At 45.3% G+C, this 16729-nt stretch overlaps 2 protein-coding genes across 6 annotated transcripts in view; one reads left to right on the top strand and one right to left on the bottom strand.

The window, feature by feature from the left end:
- The window catches only part of DZIP1 (DAZ interacting zinc finger protein 1), a 76945-nt gene extending 66030 nt beyond the window's left edge, over nt 1–10915 (bottom strand). For 2 of the 5 annotated variants that reach the window (XM_042843678.2, XM_042843676.2), the window contains exons 1-2: nt 10703–10912; nt 3050–3665 (exon numbers count right to left, since the gene is read on the bottom strand). In XM_042843678.2, the coding sequence (XP_042699612.2) occupies nt 3050–3511 (462 nt within the window). In that variant the 5' untranslated portion in view covers nt 3512–3665; nt 10703–10912. Of the gene's footprint in view, nt 1–3049; nt 3666–10702 lie in introns of all 5 variants that reach the window. The other 3 variants (XM_042843677.2, XM_042843675.2, XM_005305000.4) reach the window with 3 other exon arrangements.
- Nucleotides 10357–16729, top strand: part of DNAJC3 (DnaJ heat shock protein family (Hsp40) member C3) — an 81841-nt gene continuing 75468 nt past the window's right edge. The window contains exon 1 of the mRNA XM_065581054.1: nt 10357–10603. The gene's annotated coding sequence lies outside the window, so the exon portion shown is untranslated. The remainder of the gene's footprint in view (nt 10604–16729) is intronic.

Here is a 16729-nt window from a genome sequence, read left to right as displayed (position 1 = left end):
ATTGCACTGACTTTTTGTTTCCTTCCCATATTACACTGAAAACTCTGATGAAATTTGCAGAAACCTACTATCCTTAGATTTTTTTTAGCATTACTGCTTTTCAGGACACTTAGAAAGGGAATGAGATAACAAAAAGTAGAGTTGTGGGGGAATCATGCTGGAGAAGTTAATAGGGAGGAGGAGCTGGAGCAAGAAAGGGTGACAATTGCAGATAAATAAAAGCACTGTTTAGTAGGATCCAAATTAATAACAAAATACAGCAGAAACCCACTGATTCATACAGCACAAACCTGCAAGAATTTGCCTCCCACCCAACCTTTCAGGAAAAATATAAAAGCAGAGGCTGTAGTAAGGTGCTGAGTTACATACTTCATTTTTTTATACAAAATGTACTACAGAACAGTTACACATTCTTTATGATTTGTCCTGCCTCTAATGGTGTGTATTTAACACACTCATTTACATTCATCTTTTATAAATGTAGAGATGTATTTTATCAAATTTTGATCCTACTGGTATATTTTTAAAGCTTTTTAATTCATCCTTAAAGTACATTTTGCCCATTTTCAGAGTGATAAACAGAAGACCTACTATAAAACATGAACAAAATATACAGCTGTTGAAACTGATTGACTATGTTGTGAATCAAAACCCCTCATTTCTTTCATAAGGTATGCTGGCTAACTATCCTTGACTATTGTATATGTTACAAATCTGCTTGAGGGAGCCACAACTGCACAATTAAGTCAGTCAGTCACACTGATGTGATATGAATGTAAAAGACAATTTCAAACTTGCTCAGCAGATTTAAAATCTGTTCATTATAGTCAAATTCCCAGGTCTCATCTAGAATTTGAAATTCCACTACTGCTGGCTAGTATGATATTAAATATAAATGTCTTGCAATCACCACTAACACCATTAATAATTAAGTTACATTTTGTTGGATACATGCAAGGAAGTACTGACATAAAACCTAGACAGAGAAGGTATAGTATGGTAGCAAAGCAAAAGAACCATCAGGGATTTTACACTGTAACAGATTGCGCATGATTTATGGTATTAAATTGGCTGTGAAATACTGTTATCCATTCAAGCACTAAACTCATGTAGTAGAAGCAAGCTCTTATTCAACAACTAGCAGATGGAATGTTTATACTATGTGCCTATTACTGGTGACAATATTCCTCAAACTATTTTTCATAGTATTAAATACAAAAAAGCTTTTATGGAACATTAAGATCTTGTGCAAATCATCAAAATATGAGAAATTCAAATATAGTAGAAAGCTGACATTCCATCATTAAGAAAGATATTATTTGAGTTTTTGAGCCTTAAAATTATCACACCTTAATAGCAATTCCATTTGACAGTTCTTATTTTTACAGTTTTCACTTGTTCTGGATGTGGATTAAAGACATTAAACTTAAAACTCAAAACTCAATTACTGTGCATCACATCGAAAATAAAGTGCACATGCATTAAGAAAGGCAAGTAACTGTTTACAGTCTTGCTCATAAAGGGGCCAAAGCTTTTATGGGCATGGAACCTGAATTACACTGAGCAAGACTAGCCAAAACCCCACTGTCTGGTACTCCAGGACAGCCAAATGCTTGATACGGACAAATGATATGTAATTGTTGCCTAATAGTCAATCTGCACTTACAAATACTAGAAATAGATAACTTGGAGTCCTCCATTCAAACCCAAAGTGCTCACTCCATTTTACAGATATTACTCAATATCAGTTTCTGAACTCATCCCTCACTAGATCTAATTCTTAGAGATAATAATTTATTCCAAGAAATAAAAGGGGGAGAAAGAGCTTTTTATTTTATATGACCTTAAATGGATAATGAGATAAATGCCGCTGAACAGAAGAAGGAAGATGAACTATACTCCAAGGCCAGTAGTTTGCTCGATTCTTCAGGCTCCACTCAGCCAGATATGGCCTAAATGCATTCTGAAGAGAATGCACGCACATATTTGTGCTCTCAAATACAATAAAGGGATTACTTGACATTCAGTTGAGTTTACAATTAAACTGATAAAGGGGCTCACTCAGTTTTCATTTTCAACCCAGGTCAGATACTCTGGTCGAACAAGACATCTAGACCTTTTGAAATGCAAATCACATCAGTAGCTTCTCCTTAAGGCCCTGATCCTGCAACTGAATCCACAAGGACCCCACATGGATACCATTACAAGACTGGGGCCTAAGTGAGGGAAATATACAATAAATAGCATAATTTACTTTTAAAAAATACAGAATTTTGGACAAAATATACATATCTTCCTACTGAACCACTGAACTTAAGATGGAAATTTTTCCTTAATCAAGACATTTTAAGAAAGAAAACCTTTTCCTAGCCCACTGACATGCTGATGTTCCCTCCAGTCGGGGTTGAAACATGTTGATGGCACAGCATGGGAAAGCTTGCATTGCTCCTACCTATGTTGTACCTATTATTTGGATAAACAGGACTTTGACCTTCAGGAGTGTCAGGTTAGAACATCTTTCATGAGAGTTAAATGAACTTTAAATACACACACGCAAACACACAAAGTTGGCCCGAGGCCATGTTTGCCAAGTTTCAGCCCAGTATAGTCTTTAAATTTCAGAACATTTTAAGGCAGTTATAAATTCCCAAAATACTTGTTGAAAAAAGAATGGGAAATTTGATAGACCCTTAAACTGTTAATCTTTCTAAGACTTAATGTGCCCTATTCTCTGTTGCCTGCCTTCCACCTTGCCTAATCATTCGCTTCATACACAGGATGGTGAAATGAATACAAGCCTGGAAAAAGCTCATCAGTGAATAGGATTAGCTGGAAATCAAACACCTCCTCTCTAAAGAGATATGAGATACTAGCCCCAAAGTGCTGGGAATGAAACTGCAGCCTCTGGGGTATTTTGATGGGGAAAGGATCTCATGAGGGGTAGGGGAGCATATCCCCAAGGTAAGAAAGTGTTTCCTGCCCGCCCGCCCACCCTGCGGTTGCACCATGGAGGGGTTGAGCGCTAGCAGCGACTGTAAGTGTGTCTCACCTGGTGATAGCTGGCTCTAGCCTCCAGCATCATCTGCTGGGTGCTGATCATCTTCTTCCGCCGCCTGCACTCCTCCTTCAGCAGCTTCATCTCCTGGGCGCGCCGGGCCGCCTCCTTGCCCGCCTCCTCCAGCTGGGCGTCGGCCGCCCGCAGCGCCTGCTCGCGGCCCTGCAGCTGGGCGCCCAGGTGCTCCTGGCAGTGCAGCAGGTACTCGATGGAGAGCTGCGCCAGGCGCACCAGCTTGAGCAGCAGCGGGTCGGCGGGGCCCCGGCAATGCGGGCAGAGGAGCCTCTCGGCGCTGCAGAAAGTGACGTGGCCGAGGTGCTCCTGCAGGGCCGCCACGTCCAGCTCGCCCGCCACCCGCTCCACGTCCACGGCGCTCAGCCGGCGCCAGTCCGGGCTCCCGTGCCGCGGCCGGAACTGGAAGGCGGGCAGGGGCCCCGCCGCGGCGGCGCTGCCCATCCCGGCCGGGCTGCAGCGGGAGAGGGAGGTACCGCTGGGCGCGGGGCTGCGCGTCCCGCCACCAGGCGGCCGGCCCCGGCCTCAGGCTCTGACCGTGAGCCGGGCCGCGGAGCCCAGAGCCCCCTCCTCGGCGTCTGCCGCGTTGCTATGGCAGCTGCGGGGAGAGAGCGAGAGTGAGAGCACTGGTACCTCCCCTGCCTCCTCCCTATATTACCCCCCACACACTTCCTCATCCCCCATCCCGAACACCTGTCCACCCCCATGGCCTCACCCCCCCTCCACATACACTTCACTTCCTCATCCCCCATCCCGAACACCTGCTCACCCCCCACACCCTTATCAACACCGCCTCACCCCCCAATCCACACACACTGCACCGCCTCACTCCCCTCATCCCCAAACACCTCACCACTTCACTCTTCCATCCCTAACCACCTCACCCTCATCCTCACCATCCCATCCCCAAACACCTTGTCCCACCCACACCCCACATCATCCTTCCTACCCCCCTAACACCTTGCCCCCCTGCATACACAACCCCTCCCATATACACCTCAGCTTCTCATCCTTCCAGTTACTTCCAAACACATCCCATATCACCCCCTCCGCAGGCATCCCTACACAACTCATATTGTATACACACCCCACTCTACCCCCTCCTCATCCCCACAGGCACCCCTATATCCTATACACATTCCACATAGCATTCACCCCACAAACACAGCCTACATTTCTTCCCCTCCAGCCACTTCCCATGAACATCACACAACCCCTTCTGGTACACCTCACCCACTAGTCATATGTTTCACATCTCCCATTTCCAATATACACTCCTGTATAATTCATCCCCATATAGCACATATACAACCCACATCGTCATGCAGAAGGACAGAGAGAGAACATGTGAGCACACAGGAGACTAGGGCCTTGTTTTTATTCAAAGTTGCACAGGTTTAATTAAAGGTGTAATTTTTTTAAACCAATTTGGGTAAACCAGATAGTTTATGTAAGCACTTCATTTGTTAAATCAATATTAAACCAAGTTTAGGAATATTCACACAGGGTTTGGGTTTAAATAAGGCCTGGTCTATGCTACAAAGTTAGATTGACGTAAGTTGCCTTGCATCAACCTATTCCTGCATGTATCTACACTCAAATTTGTATCCAGCCAACGTAAGCACCATGTTACAGCGATGCAGTAAAACCACCTCCCCAAACGGCATAGAGCAGGGGTGGGCAAACTTTTTGGCCCTAGGGCCACATCTGGAAATAGAAATTGTATGGCGAGCCATGAATGCTCACAAAATTGGGATTGTGGTGCGGGAGGGGGTGAGGGCTCTGGTTGGGGGTGCGGGCTCCAGGGTGGGGCTGGGGTTGAGGGGTTTGGGGTACAGGAGGGTGCTCCGGGCTGGGATCGAGGGGAACACAATAGTCTAGTACTGTGTTGCAGACCTGCCACTTCTACAAGGAACTGCCTGCCATACTGGGTGGAGATCCCAATAGCACCCAGCAGACCACTGTGGATACCTTGGAGGAGCCTGAGACAGAGACCTCTGCAGTGAACACCAAGGAAAACCACATCTTCACATACACAGACCTGTGAGAACCAGGGTTCATGTATGTGTAGCCACAACTGTCTACATTTGTGCACTGAAGTGGACATACATGTTTACTTCCTTTATAATATTAAATTTTCAGTCCAATAAGTTATGTTAAAAATGTGTATAGCATCACCTTTGGGGGTTTTTCCACACCGGTTTTCTGTGCTGTTTTTCCCCCCCATTCAATAAAGTTCTATTTTTGGAGAATCAAATCATCTTTATTGCATCACAACAAATATTGTAGAATGCATAGCGATACTCAAAGCAAACTACTTGTAAATGCACACCAAACATCACATAATTCGTAGCTTCAGGAAAACACCCAGTCATATTTATAAATGTACAGTAAGCATTACACAATTCTTAGCAACATCCAAAGCTCCAGGCACAGAGAACAGTCCACCAGAGAACGCTACTGTGGCTGACCATTAAAGTGCTCTTTCAAAGCCTCCCTCAACTGCGTAGCTCCATGTTGAGCTCTTGTAATAATTCTTGTGTTTGGATGTTCAGAGTCAGCAGACAGTCGCTCCACCTTCACCCTATATTTGGCATCAGCTTTTTCCCTTTGCCTCACCGATACGCAGGACAAAACAGGCAGCTATAACCATTGGGATATTTTTCTCACTGAGAATCAATCTAGTGACTAAGGCAAATACTGCCAGTGTCTCTTCAATCTGCCAATAGCACATTCAACAGTCATTCTGCATCTGCTGAGCTGTTAGCTGCACCTTGCCTTGGTGCTGTTGAGGTGGCCAATGTATAGCTTCATGAGCCAGGGAAGCAAAGTGTAGGCTGGGTCCTCTAGAATCAGTATGGGCATTTCAGTATAGCCAATGGTAATTCTTTGGTCAGGAAAGCCAGCGGGTTTCTGAACAGTCCCATGTTCTTAAAGAAATGAGCATCATGCACCTTCCCTGACTAGCCAATTTTCATATCAGTGAAGCATCCCCAGAGATCTGCCAACAGTTGTATAACCATGGAAAAGTAACCCTTTCTGCTGATGTACTCTGTGACAAGGTGGGTTGGTGTCAAAATATGGATATGTATGCCATCTATCATTCCATCAGTTCAGAAACCCCCCTGTTGCATATACATCCACTATTTCCTGCACATTGTCGAATGGCACTGTCCTATGTAGCAGGATACAATTAATGGATTTACACACTTGCACATCAGTCCTCATTATGGATTTTCCAAATCCAAAATTATTTCCCACTGACCAGTTGCAAGCTTCCAGAGTACAAACACCACATGCTTCTCCACTGGCAATGAAGCTTTCATTCTGGTGTCTATGTGCTGGAGGGTTGCTGCAAGCTTGGCACACTGTTCCAGGAATGTGGCCTTCTGCATCCAAAAGTTCTGCAGCCATTGCTCATTGTCCCACCTGCATTACGATGCAATACCAGCAGTCAGCTTTGGTTCTCAGGTCCACAAGCAGTGTTCCATGAATGTCACCAACAACCTTGAATTTTCACGATGTCCCTCAGCAAGGCCGGCTCTAGCGTTTTTGCCGCCCCAAGCAGGAAAAAAAAAAAAAAAGCCGCGATCGCGATCGGCGGCAACTGTAGTGCTGCTTCATTCTATGGCGGCAATTCGGCGGCTGGTCCTTCGCTCCGAGAGGGAGTGACGGCCCCGCCACCGAATTGCCAGACGTGCCGCCCCTCTCCATTGGCCGCCCCAAGCACCTGCTTGCTGGGCTGGTGCCTGGAGCTGGCCCTGTCCCTCAGCAAACTGTCCTCAAAGAAATCCTCATGTCCCCGGTTGTTGTGAGTCCTGAGAGTACAGGAAATTCAGGAGAATCTTGCATCCTGTACTTTCAATGTTCATGAGAATAGCGTGTAACCCAAGTGTCTAATAGGAAAATATCTCTTTAAGAGACCCATGTGACGGGTAGGAGAGAGTTGTGTCTGGGGCCTTCATTGTTGCTAGGCAGATTTAGCCCTTCACATCCAGAAACATCTGGATTTTGGGTGTGGTTGTGGTAGTTTGGGGTATGCTCCAATAGGTTCCCTGTTGCTGGGGTCAGACTCCATGAGGGCCAGCAGTCAGGGCAGCTGCTTTACCAAAGGCCATGTGCCCTGTATGAGTTGGGAGAAGCTGAGACCAAGAGCAGAAAGCAGGCTGTTTCCCCTAACCGTGAAGCATTTTGCAGCAGGTTAGTGATATTGTTAACCCTCTAACAGGGAAACATGGGTAATGATAATTATAGAAACAAGAAATTGGGAGGGAAAAATAATTTATTCTGTTTTAATTGTATACTTTGAATGTTTTTATTTTATTTTAGCCAAACTGTTTTAGTTAAATTGTCTCAACTAGTGTAATTCACCAACTTTTCTTTAAATGTAGTAATGGGGAAAGAGTAATTTATATTTTGCTATTCTCAGTTTTGTATTTTCTTGTAACAAGTTGGATTTTTTTTTAATGTGTACACTTAAGCGAGTGGTTGGTTAATCAGTTAGCTGACTGGCTAACAGTGGTTTTAGCAGAGGAAGAGTCAGCATGGATTCCATGAAGATTCCTACAAGCAAGTGGAGGGAAGATGTTATTTTAGATTCAGCAGACTGTATAGATTTGCTGATCAAAGACTCTGAGACTCAGGTGAATTCAGCCTAAGTTTTGGGAACCCTTCTTCTTCTCACTGTATTTCTGTGGGGACTGAACTGTTGAGATTGTAATTTGTTTTCTTTATTTATGTATAACTGTGAAGATAATCTATGTGGATTATAAAATGGCCATGTTATGTTGTACAAATTAAATTATTATTTGTTTCTTTATCATAAGATTTTATAAAGTTGTTATTTAATTAAATTCATTTCTTTAATTTCTTTGGGGATTTGAATGTGGGGAGGTTGACCCTGTGCAATCTTTGCTGAAAATCCTTAGAGATTGAATTCTGGGTCTCCAGCTACTTTTCTATGTGAATTCCTGTTTTTTTAGGCACTGGAGAAGGGCAATGAAGTGAACTCTAGCCCACCCAAAGGTTACAAGTGCACAGCTCTGCGGGTTCCATACTTCTGTCAGAGATGGCAGAGACCTCTAGCCCACCCAAAGGTTATAAGTGTACAGCTCTGGGGGCTCCATACTTATGGCAGAGACCAAAGAGTGCCATGCAGGTTTGTGGGATTATTTTAAAGAGGCACAAAAATTATGGATATGGACAACATTATGGGATGGAGAGAGTTGCATGCTGGAACTTGACCCATAGCTCCCAGAGATCCCTGGACAAATCAGTTCTATCCCACAAAACACTGCAAAAATGCCCCAAAAGGCATTGTGCAGGACGGCAGCAGTTGGCATACTGGGACATCTAACAGCGGTGCACTGCACTTTACATCGACACAAGTGCTCCTGGTGAGTAGTGGTGCAAGTAGAAATCTTTTCTTGCCGGTACTGCACTCATGGGAGGGACACAAGGGGGGGAACGTGACCCTCCATGTGACTCCTCCCCACTCTGCCCCCAGCCTGGGGCCCCCATGCTCTCCCCGTCCCCTCCAACACCCCCCTTACCTGTCTAAAATTTTACAACTGCATTTGTTAAACAGATACAGTTGTAAAATGATGCTTTGGGCCCCTGGTGCCACCTGTACTTCCAGGTGTCATTGAGGATCCAGCAGCACCCCAAATTGAAAACTTCTTAAATGAAAGAAGGACAGGAAGAACAATCACCCCACTTTCCCTTAATACACTATTAGTGCCTCCCTTATGTCCAAACTAAGTTTCTGCCAGCTTACCTTTATCTAAGGATATGTCTTCACTACCAACGTTAAAGCACGGCTGTGGCAGCGCTTTAACGTGGCTGTGTAGTCGCGGCACTAGTGCTGGGAGAGAGCTCTCCCAGCGCTGTAAAAAAACCATGCCCCACGAGGGGAGTAGCTCCCAGCGTTGGGAGCGCAGCTCCCAGCACTGGTGCATTATCTACACTGCCACTTTACAGCCCTGAAACTTGCATCGCTCAGGGGTGTGTTTTTTCACAACCCCAAGCGAGAAAGTTTCAGCGATGTAAAGTGTCAGTGTAGACAAGGCCTAAGTATTGCTCTCCGCCAGGCACTAGGAAAGCAAAGATGCTGTGCCATCTGGTTTTGATGGAAAAGAGGCATAGAGCTGTGTGTCCCATGTGCATCTTGATAGAACTACAGCCAAAATTGTTTTATTATTTTCCTCAGCATGACATACAGGAGGGGCAATCAAAATCAGCCTGTCAGAATGTGCATGAGAACTGTCTCTGGACAGATAAGCAATTGATCAAAATCACATTCTCTGATCTTTTGGGGCCAAATCCTGTTCCCATTGAAACCAAAAGAAATTTTGCTATTGAGTTCACTAGGAACAGGCTTTGACATTTGGAGAGGAAAGAACAAAACCACTCAAGCAAGGGCTATGTTGCTTATACCACAGGTATCAAAGGCTGCTGACTCATGAGAAAGTCAGCAGACATCTGATCTTTGTCTATTGCAAGGGAGAAATCAGCAATCAAATTAAGCTAGAACAGTCTTTGTACCATATGCAACTCCCCCAGCCTCCATTACACACCGCCCATGCCTGCACATGCACAAGTGATATACAAACTTTGGTGGCTGTATACTGACGTAACTTGCAACAGTGAACGTTTGTAGTGTAGACATGGCCTAAATCTGTTTTAACCAATTTAAAGCAGTGCAACTTTGAACACAGGCACTAAAGGAGACATTAGGAGTTGCTATGGGACCTCTCCAGGGTGCTTTCTTATACATGTTCAGCTAGAGGGGAGTTAGCAGCTGAAAGGAAACTGTTGGGAGGCAGACTCAATCAGAACTGGGGGGAAAGTCTGTTATTCTGTTACTAAGATCAGTGGAAGCAAATAAAAAAAGGGACACCGGGTGCTACATTTCTAAAAGGGCTAATTTTAAATTTATTTTAGTTCCTAAACAAATTATAACAGAGTTCCTTGTAAATGCTCCGAACATTGATTCCTGCACCCAAAGAATAATTTTGGAAGGATATAATGTATTTTTTAATCCACAATAAAGAGGTTGGAAACTTGCTTTAAGTGCAAAATTTAAACTTAACGGTAGCACTGACTGGTGCCTCAAATAATTTGTTTACATTGCAGTGGTACCCAAAGGCCCAATCCGGATTGGAGCCCCATGGTAGTGCCGCTGCTGCTCATTCCAAAATACTGCTTTAGGCTAAACGACCAAGACAACCCTGACAGTTACTCACAACCCGCCCCGCTAATCCGAGCCAAGCCAGCGTGAGGGAGGCGGCAGGGTGACTGGGGAGCGGAGGAGGAGGAGAGACGAGTCTAGCTGGGCCTGGCTGGAGAGGCTCCGGCAGGGAGCGCCCTCCATCAGCCAAGGCTGGGGCTCTGAGAAGCCCGATCTCGCCCTCCGCAATGTGGGGCCCCAGCGGAGCCGAGGCTGGAGCAGCCCCGCTGGCAGCGATGGGCGCCCGGCGGGACCGAGAGCTCCCAAACCAGCCCAGCGGGGGCGCCACGTGCGGGCCCGGCCCGAAGGTTGGTCACAGCTGGGGGCAGCAGACCCGTACTCGCGCGCGCGCAACAGGAGAGAGAAGACGGAGGGCGGCATCCCAGCCCCCGCCTGGCTGCTCTCACCTCAGGCGGCGGTAGCGGCCGCGACACAGCAGGGTCCCCGGGCAGCGCCTCCTCCGCCTCCGGCTCCGCTGTAGCTGCAGTCCGGCAGGGCAATTCCCGCTGCGCCAGGAGAGCGAAGGGGAAGGGGTCGCGGGGGTGACAGCGCTGCTGCTTCTCCCCGCCCGCCTCCAGCGGCCCCACAGCACCGCCTCCCCGCCCCCTCCGCGGCGGCTCCTGCTCCATGTCATAGAGGGGCTGGCAGCTCCCCCTCCCCCTCGCTCCCGTCTTCATTCCCGCCTATCCCCAGGCTCTCAAGCGCAGACACGCCTCCGCTCTCAGATGCCGGGAGAATGCGGAGATGGGCCGGAGCTAGGGGGGCAGAGGAGGCGGCCCCGGGAGCAAGCCCGCCCCGGGAGCGGGGCATCAGGAGCGCAGGCAGCCCTCGCCCGGCGATGGGGCGGGAATATCAACTTTGAGAAGGAGCGAAGACGTTGTGGCTCAGCCAGCCGCGGTCTCCCCCCACAACTCCACCTTCAGTCTCCAGATCCCTCAGTGCCCCAGCTCACTTCTTAGGGTGATGGTTGTGACCCCTGTTAAGATAACAGCAACAGAGGGTCCTGTGGCACCTTTGAGACTAACAGAAGTATTGGGAGCATAAGCTTTCGTGGGTAAGAACCTCACTTCTTCAGATGCAAGTGAAGAAGAAGTTTGCATCTGAAGAAGTGAGGTTCTTACCCACGAAAGCTTATGCTCCCAATACTTCTGTTAGTCTCAAAGGTGCCACAGGACCCTCTGTTGCTTTTTACAGATTCAGACTAACATGGCTACCCCTCTGATAGTTAAGATAACAGAGATTCCTCGCCAAACCCCTAATTTTCAGCGATACAGCGGTCTCACAGAGTTGTCTTTGGTTTCTGGTACTTAGCCCAAAGCTGACTGCTGATTTTCCTCAAACTCGAGAAAAAAAGGGGGGGCAGATCAAGGTTTTATGAATTAGGAGACACTATTAAAAAAAGTTGTAGTTTAAGACATTTTTCTTGCCATTCAGAAAATGACTATAAATGATTAATGGCATGGAGAGTCAACGTATAAAGTTTGTGGATGATTCCAAGCTGGGAGGGGTTGCAGCTGCTTTGGAATCCAGAATGATCTGCATGGGTGGTGGTTGTAAGACGCTAGGGGAGGCTAAGCCTCCATTTTGGAGGTGTGCCTGTGCAACCTTAAATTGGCCCTTGTTCAGCAATGCCCCAATATGCCCTGTTAACTGCCAACCCTATGGTGGCTGAAATTTACAAGTCCTTTATGTCCTTTCACAACTCATTCACTCTCACCCATAGGATTCCATCTAACACTATTAAAGGACAACAGGCAGGGGTAGGGGGGGAAGGTTGCCCATGCCTCTACCCTCTTTGACCAATGTCTTACTATGCACATACTCATGCTTGTCTTTTGCATTATAAGATTCAGGACAGACCAGCTTAAATTAGATCATTCTGTTGAGAGGGGAGTCAATGGTAGATGACTTTTAGCTCCTTTAATAACAAATGGATATTTGTATCTCTGCTATGATTCCACAATCCTTGATGCTTTGTTGGCTGAATAGTAAAGATTTTCTTTGCTGGTGGTAAAGTAGGGAGTAGTTAATCAGTAGTTGTTTCTAACACAAAACTTGAGGAAAGACACTAAAGAGCCCATATTCTCAAGGATATTTAGGTGCCTGACTCCCACTGAAATCAACAAGGATTTTATTTAAGGATCTGGGCCTAACTGCTCCTAAAGATGTTTATTAGATGCATAACTAAGCACCTCTCTCAGTAGTTTGGTGATTGGTCTTCCACATTACTTGAGTTCAGCATACCTTTGAATTTATTTTGACTCAAAGGAAGGCACACATAGAGATTTTTGTCTGAGCTGTCTGGCCAATTTAGTTTAGTTCATATTAAATTAACTCATAGAAGCTGCTGTATTCTCAAGGAAGCAAAGCAGGGAGTCTCAACTGACTTAGTAGCTTTTGTTTAGCTATTACATAATCAAGGGAATAAGTAAAAGTGGAGTTCATGTCTTACTCAGAGTCCTTATACTCTGTATTGTATTTATGCCAAACTGCGTATCTACTGTAGATCTTCAAATGCTTTGAGTTCAATTTCACTCTTTGGTCCTGGTGTTACCCTAAATTTTAGACACCAATTAAATTAGCCTACAGTAGCACTTCTAATTTAACAAAAGGGTAACAAGGTTGTGGCCTGCCCTAAAGGAATTGCCAGGGTGTTACCAGGGGGCTTGTCTCCAACCTGCAGAGGATTCCCCAGAGCAAGCTAGTCTTGCTAACCCCTGAAAGGACACGGATACAGTTGTATTCCCTCTAAGCTGCGTGGTCACCCAGGAGTGATTCAAGTGCTGCGCACTTGATTAGCAGAGCCGCACACATCCAGCAGCATGTGTTCAGATTCCTGTCCCCTCGCAGCTTTGCAGCCACGTTGCCCCTGCAGCTGCTCCCGGGACCCTCCTGCTGACTGTGCAGAGTGTGGGGGGAAAGGGATGCTGATGTCAGGGTGTCCCTCTCCCAGGGCCGGCTCCAGCTTTTTTGCCGCCCCAAGCGGCAAAGCGGGGAAAAAAAAATCCAATCAGCGGCAGCTCAATCACGCCGCTTCATTCTTCGGCGGCAGGTCCTTCGCTCCCTCTCTTCCTCTTTGGCGGCACTTCGGCGGCAGCTCAAAGAGGAAGAGAGGGACTGAGGGACCCGCTGCCGAAGACCTGGACCATGCCGCCCCTTTCCATTGGCCGCCCCAAACACCTGCTTCCTTTGCTGGTGCCTGAAGCCGGCCCCGCCCCCTCCCCCATTCCTGTATCCCATCTCCACAGAGCAGGGGAGAGGGGACAGGGCTCAGGACTTAGAGCAGAAGAGAGCCGCTGCCCTCTGAGGTCTGAACAAGCCTCCTGGGCAGTGAGTGAGTGCCTTAAAGAGACAGTGCACAGTATCTCAAAGACTTCCCCAGAAGCCAGCTCACACAATCTCTCTCTCTCTCACACACACACACACACTCTCTCTCCCCCTCCACCCTGCCCATGTACCCTATCTCTGCAGAGTGGGGGAGAGGAGGGGAAACAGGGCTCAGGAGCAGGAGAGCTTTCAATGAGTGCCTTAAAGAGACAGCATATGGCATCTCTCAGAAAATTCCCCAGCAGCCAGCACACACAATCTCTGTGTCACACAGTCTTTCACACTCACCTCCCAACACATACTTGTATTACGGTTGTTGGTACTTCTTGGTATTTCCTGCAATGCACATATATTCGCTGTAATTTTATTCTTTCAAAGTGTGTTATTTTAGTTTGACTGATCTATGCATTTCATAATTTTTATTTCTCTTACACTTAAATTTAATTCTTTGAATAGTGAGTTCTAAAATGCCTAACCTGTCCTGGCTGGAGTAATTATCCCTATGGTAACTTTTTAAAAATATATATTATATCTAGGTTTTTTGTTTCTACTGGTGCACATCCGCACATACCTTGGTGCACATAACAAAATTTATTCCACGCATGGATGGAAAAAATTAGCAGGAACATTGGGATACAGCCTTCTGCTTTAGGACTGACACACACAAGCAGAAATTCTTCGAAAACATATGCATTATTAATTTTAAAAATAAGTAATTGCAGTATTTTTAATAGAAGCAAGAAAGAATACATAAAATATATTAAAATACAATAGAATTATATCTAGGATTGAAGCGGCGCACCAAAATAAAAGACACGGACTACACAGGATATTTAGATCATATAACAGTCACAATGTAATAGATATATATATGCAGGTATGAGTCTCTATATACACTAAAAGAACAGGAGTACTTGTGGCACCTTAGAGACTAACAAATTTATTAGAGCATAAGCTTTCGTGGACTACAGCCCACTTCTTTGGATGCATAAGAATACAGAAGAATAGCTTATGCTCTAATAAATTTGTTAGTCTCTAAGGTGCCACAAGTACTCCTGTTCTTTTTGCGGATACAGACTAACACGGCTGCTACTCTGAAACCTGTCTATATACACTAAGGCTCTAGTCTAGATGTTGCTATTCAATAACATGCTTAATACAATGTAATATATCTTACCTTTATAAATCATTACAATATTATAGTTTTAGAGATAATTATTTAATGAATACTAACATTTAATAGTTAATCGTTTAATATATTAATATTTAAAATCTAACATTTAAACTTTTAACATCCTGTGAGCCAGACTAGCCAAGCGGTCGCAGGATGGGTAGGGGAGATTTCACTCAGAACACAGGCATCCAGCTTTATTTACAGACAGATCCCCCGCACTCCTTAACAATAGATGGAAATATCAGATTTACACTTGTATCCAATTCCCTCTGTTTCATCTTAATGGTCCTTCTGATCTGTCAGTAATGATGTTAAGGATGGTGACTGTCAAGGCCACATTTTCCTAACTGCTACCGCTGCTTCAGGCTGTGGGTGTAGTGTCATTTGCTGCTGACTGTTACTGCTGGCAGGGACTGCTGATTGTGCTGCTATGAAAGCTGTTGCCATGGTGACCTTTAAAGTTCTGCTGCTACTGATGCTTTTTCAGGTAGCTGCTTTTTGGAATTTTCTGTTCTTCTCAGGTAGCTTTGGTTCTTCCACAAAGCCTCAAACCCACTGCACTCAGCCTGTTAGCTGTTGACCTTATATGCTGGTAGATCTCTCAAGGTCTGCTCATTACATAAGAACGGCCCTAATGGGTCAGACCAAAGGTCCATCTAGCCCAGTATCCTGTCTTCCGACAGTGGTCAGTGCCAGGTGCCCCAGAGGGAATGAACAGAACAGGTAATCATCAAGTGATCCATCCCCTGTCGCTCATTCCCAGCCTCTGGCAAACAGAGGCTAGGGACACCATTCCTGCCCATCCTGGCTAATAGCCATTGATGGACCTATCCTCCATGAATTTATCTAGTTCTTTTTTGAACCCTGTTATGGTCTTGGCCTTCACAACATCCTCTGGCAAGGAGTTCCACAGGTTGACTGTGCATTGTGAAGAAATACTTCCTTTTATTTGTTTTAAACCTGCTGCCTATTAATTTCATTTTGTGACCCCTAGTTCTTGTGTTATGAGGAGTAAACAACACTTCCTTATCTACTCTACACCAGTCATGATTTTATAGACCTCAATCATATCTTCCCTTAGCCATCTCTTTTCCAATCTGAAAAGTCCCAGTTTTATTAATCTCTCCTCATACGGAAGCTGTTCCATAGCCCTAATAATTTTTGTTGCCCTGTTCTGAACCTTTTCCAGTTCTAATATATCTCTTTTGAGATGAGGCGATCACATCTGCACACAGTATTCAAGATGTAGGCGTACCATGGATTTATATAGAGGCAACATGATATTTTCTGTCCTATTATCTATCCCTTTCTTAATTATTCCCAGCATTCTGTTCACTTTTTTGACTGCCGCTGCACACTCAGTGGGTGTTTTCAGAGAACTATCCACAATGACTCCAAGATCTCTTTCTTGAGTGGTAACAGCTAATGTAGACCCCATCATTTTATATGTATAGTTGGGATTATGCTTTCCAATATGCATTACTTTGCATTTATCAACATTTTATTTCATCTGCCATTTTGTTGCCCAGTCACCCAGTTTTGAGAGATCCTTTTGTAGCTCTTCGCAGTCTGCCTGGGTCTGAATTATCTTTAGTAATTTTGTATCATCTGCAAATTTTGACACCTCATTATTTACCCCCTTTTCCAGATCATTTATGAATATGTTGAATAGGACTGGTCCCAGAACTGGTCTCATGGGGGACACCACTATTTTCCTCTCTCCATTCTGAAAACTGACCATTTATTAGCATAATTGCTATTTTTCTCTAGCTCCTCCTCATTATGTCATACTTATAGCTAAGCTCCTCCCCCTGGTGCCTTCTTGGGAGAAATGCTGAGTCAATTCCCCAATAGTTGCTGGAACTTTCCATACCCTAACCCTGTGTCTTTCATAGAGGATTATTGCATCCCTCATTTTGGATTTTTATCTTTA

This window comes from Chrysemys picta, chromosome 1, assembly GCF_011386835.1.
Source record: "Chrysemys picta bellii isolate R12L10 chromosome 1, ASM1138683v2, whole genome shotgun sequence".
Classification (NCBI taxonomy): Eukaryota; Metazoa; Chordata; order Testudines; family Emydidae; genus Chrysemys; species Chrysemys picta.
The sequence above is the reverse complement of the archived record's forward strand: the minus strand, read 5'-3'. Positions and strand labels throughout refer to the sequence as shown.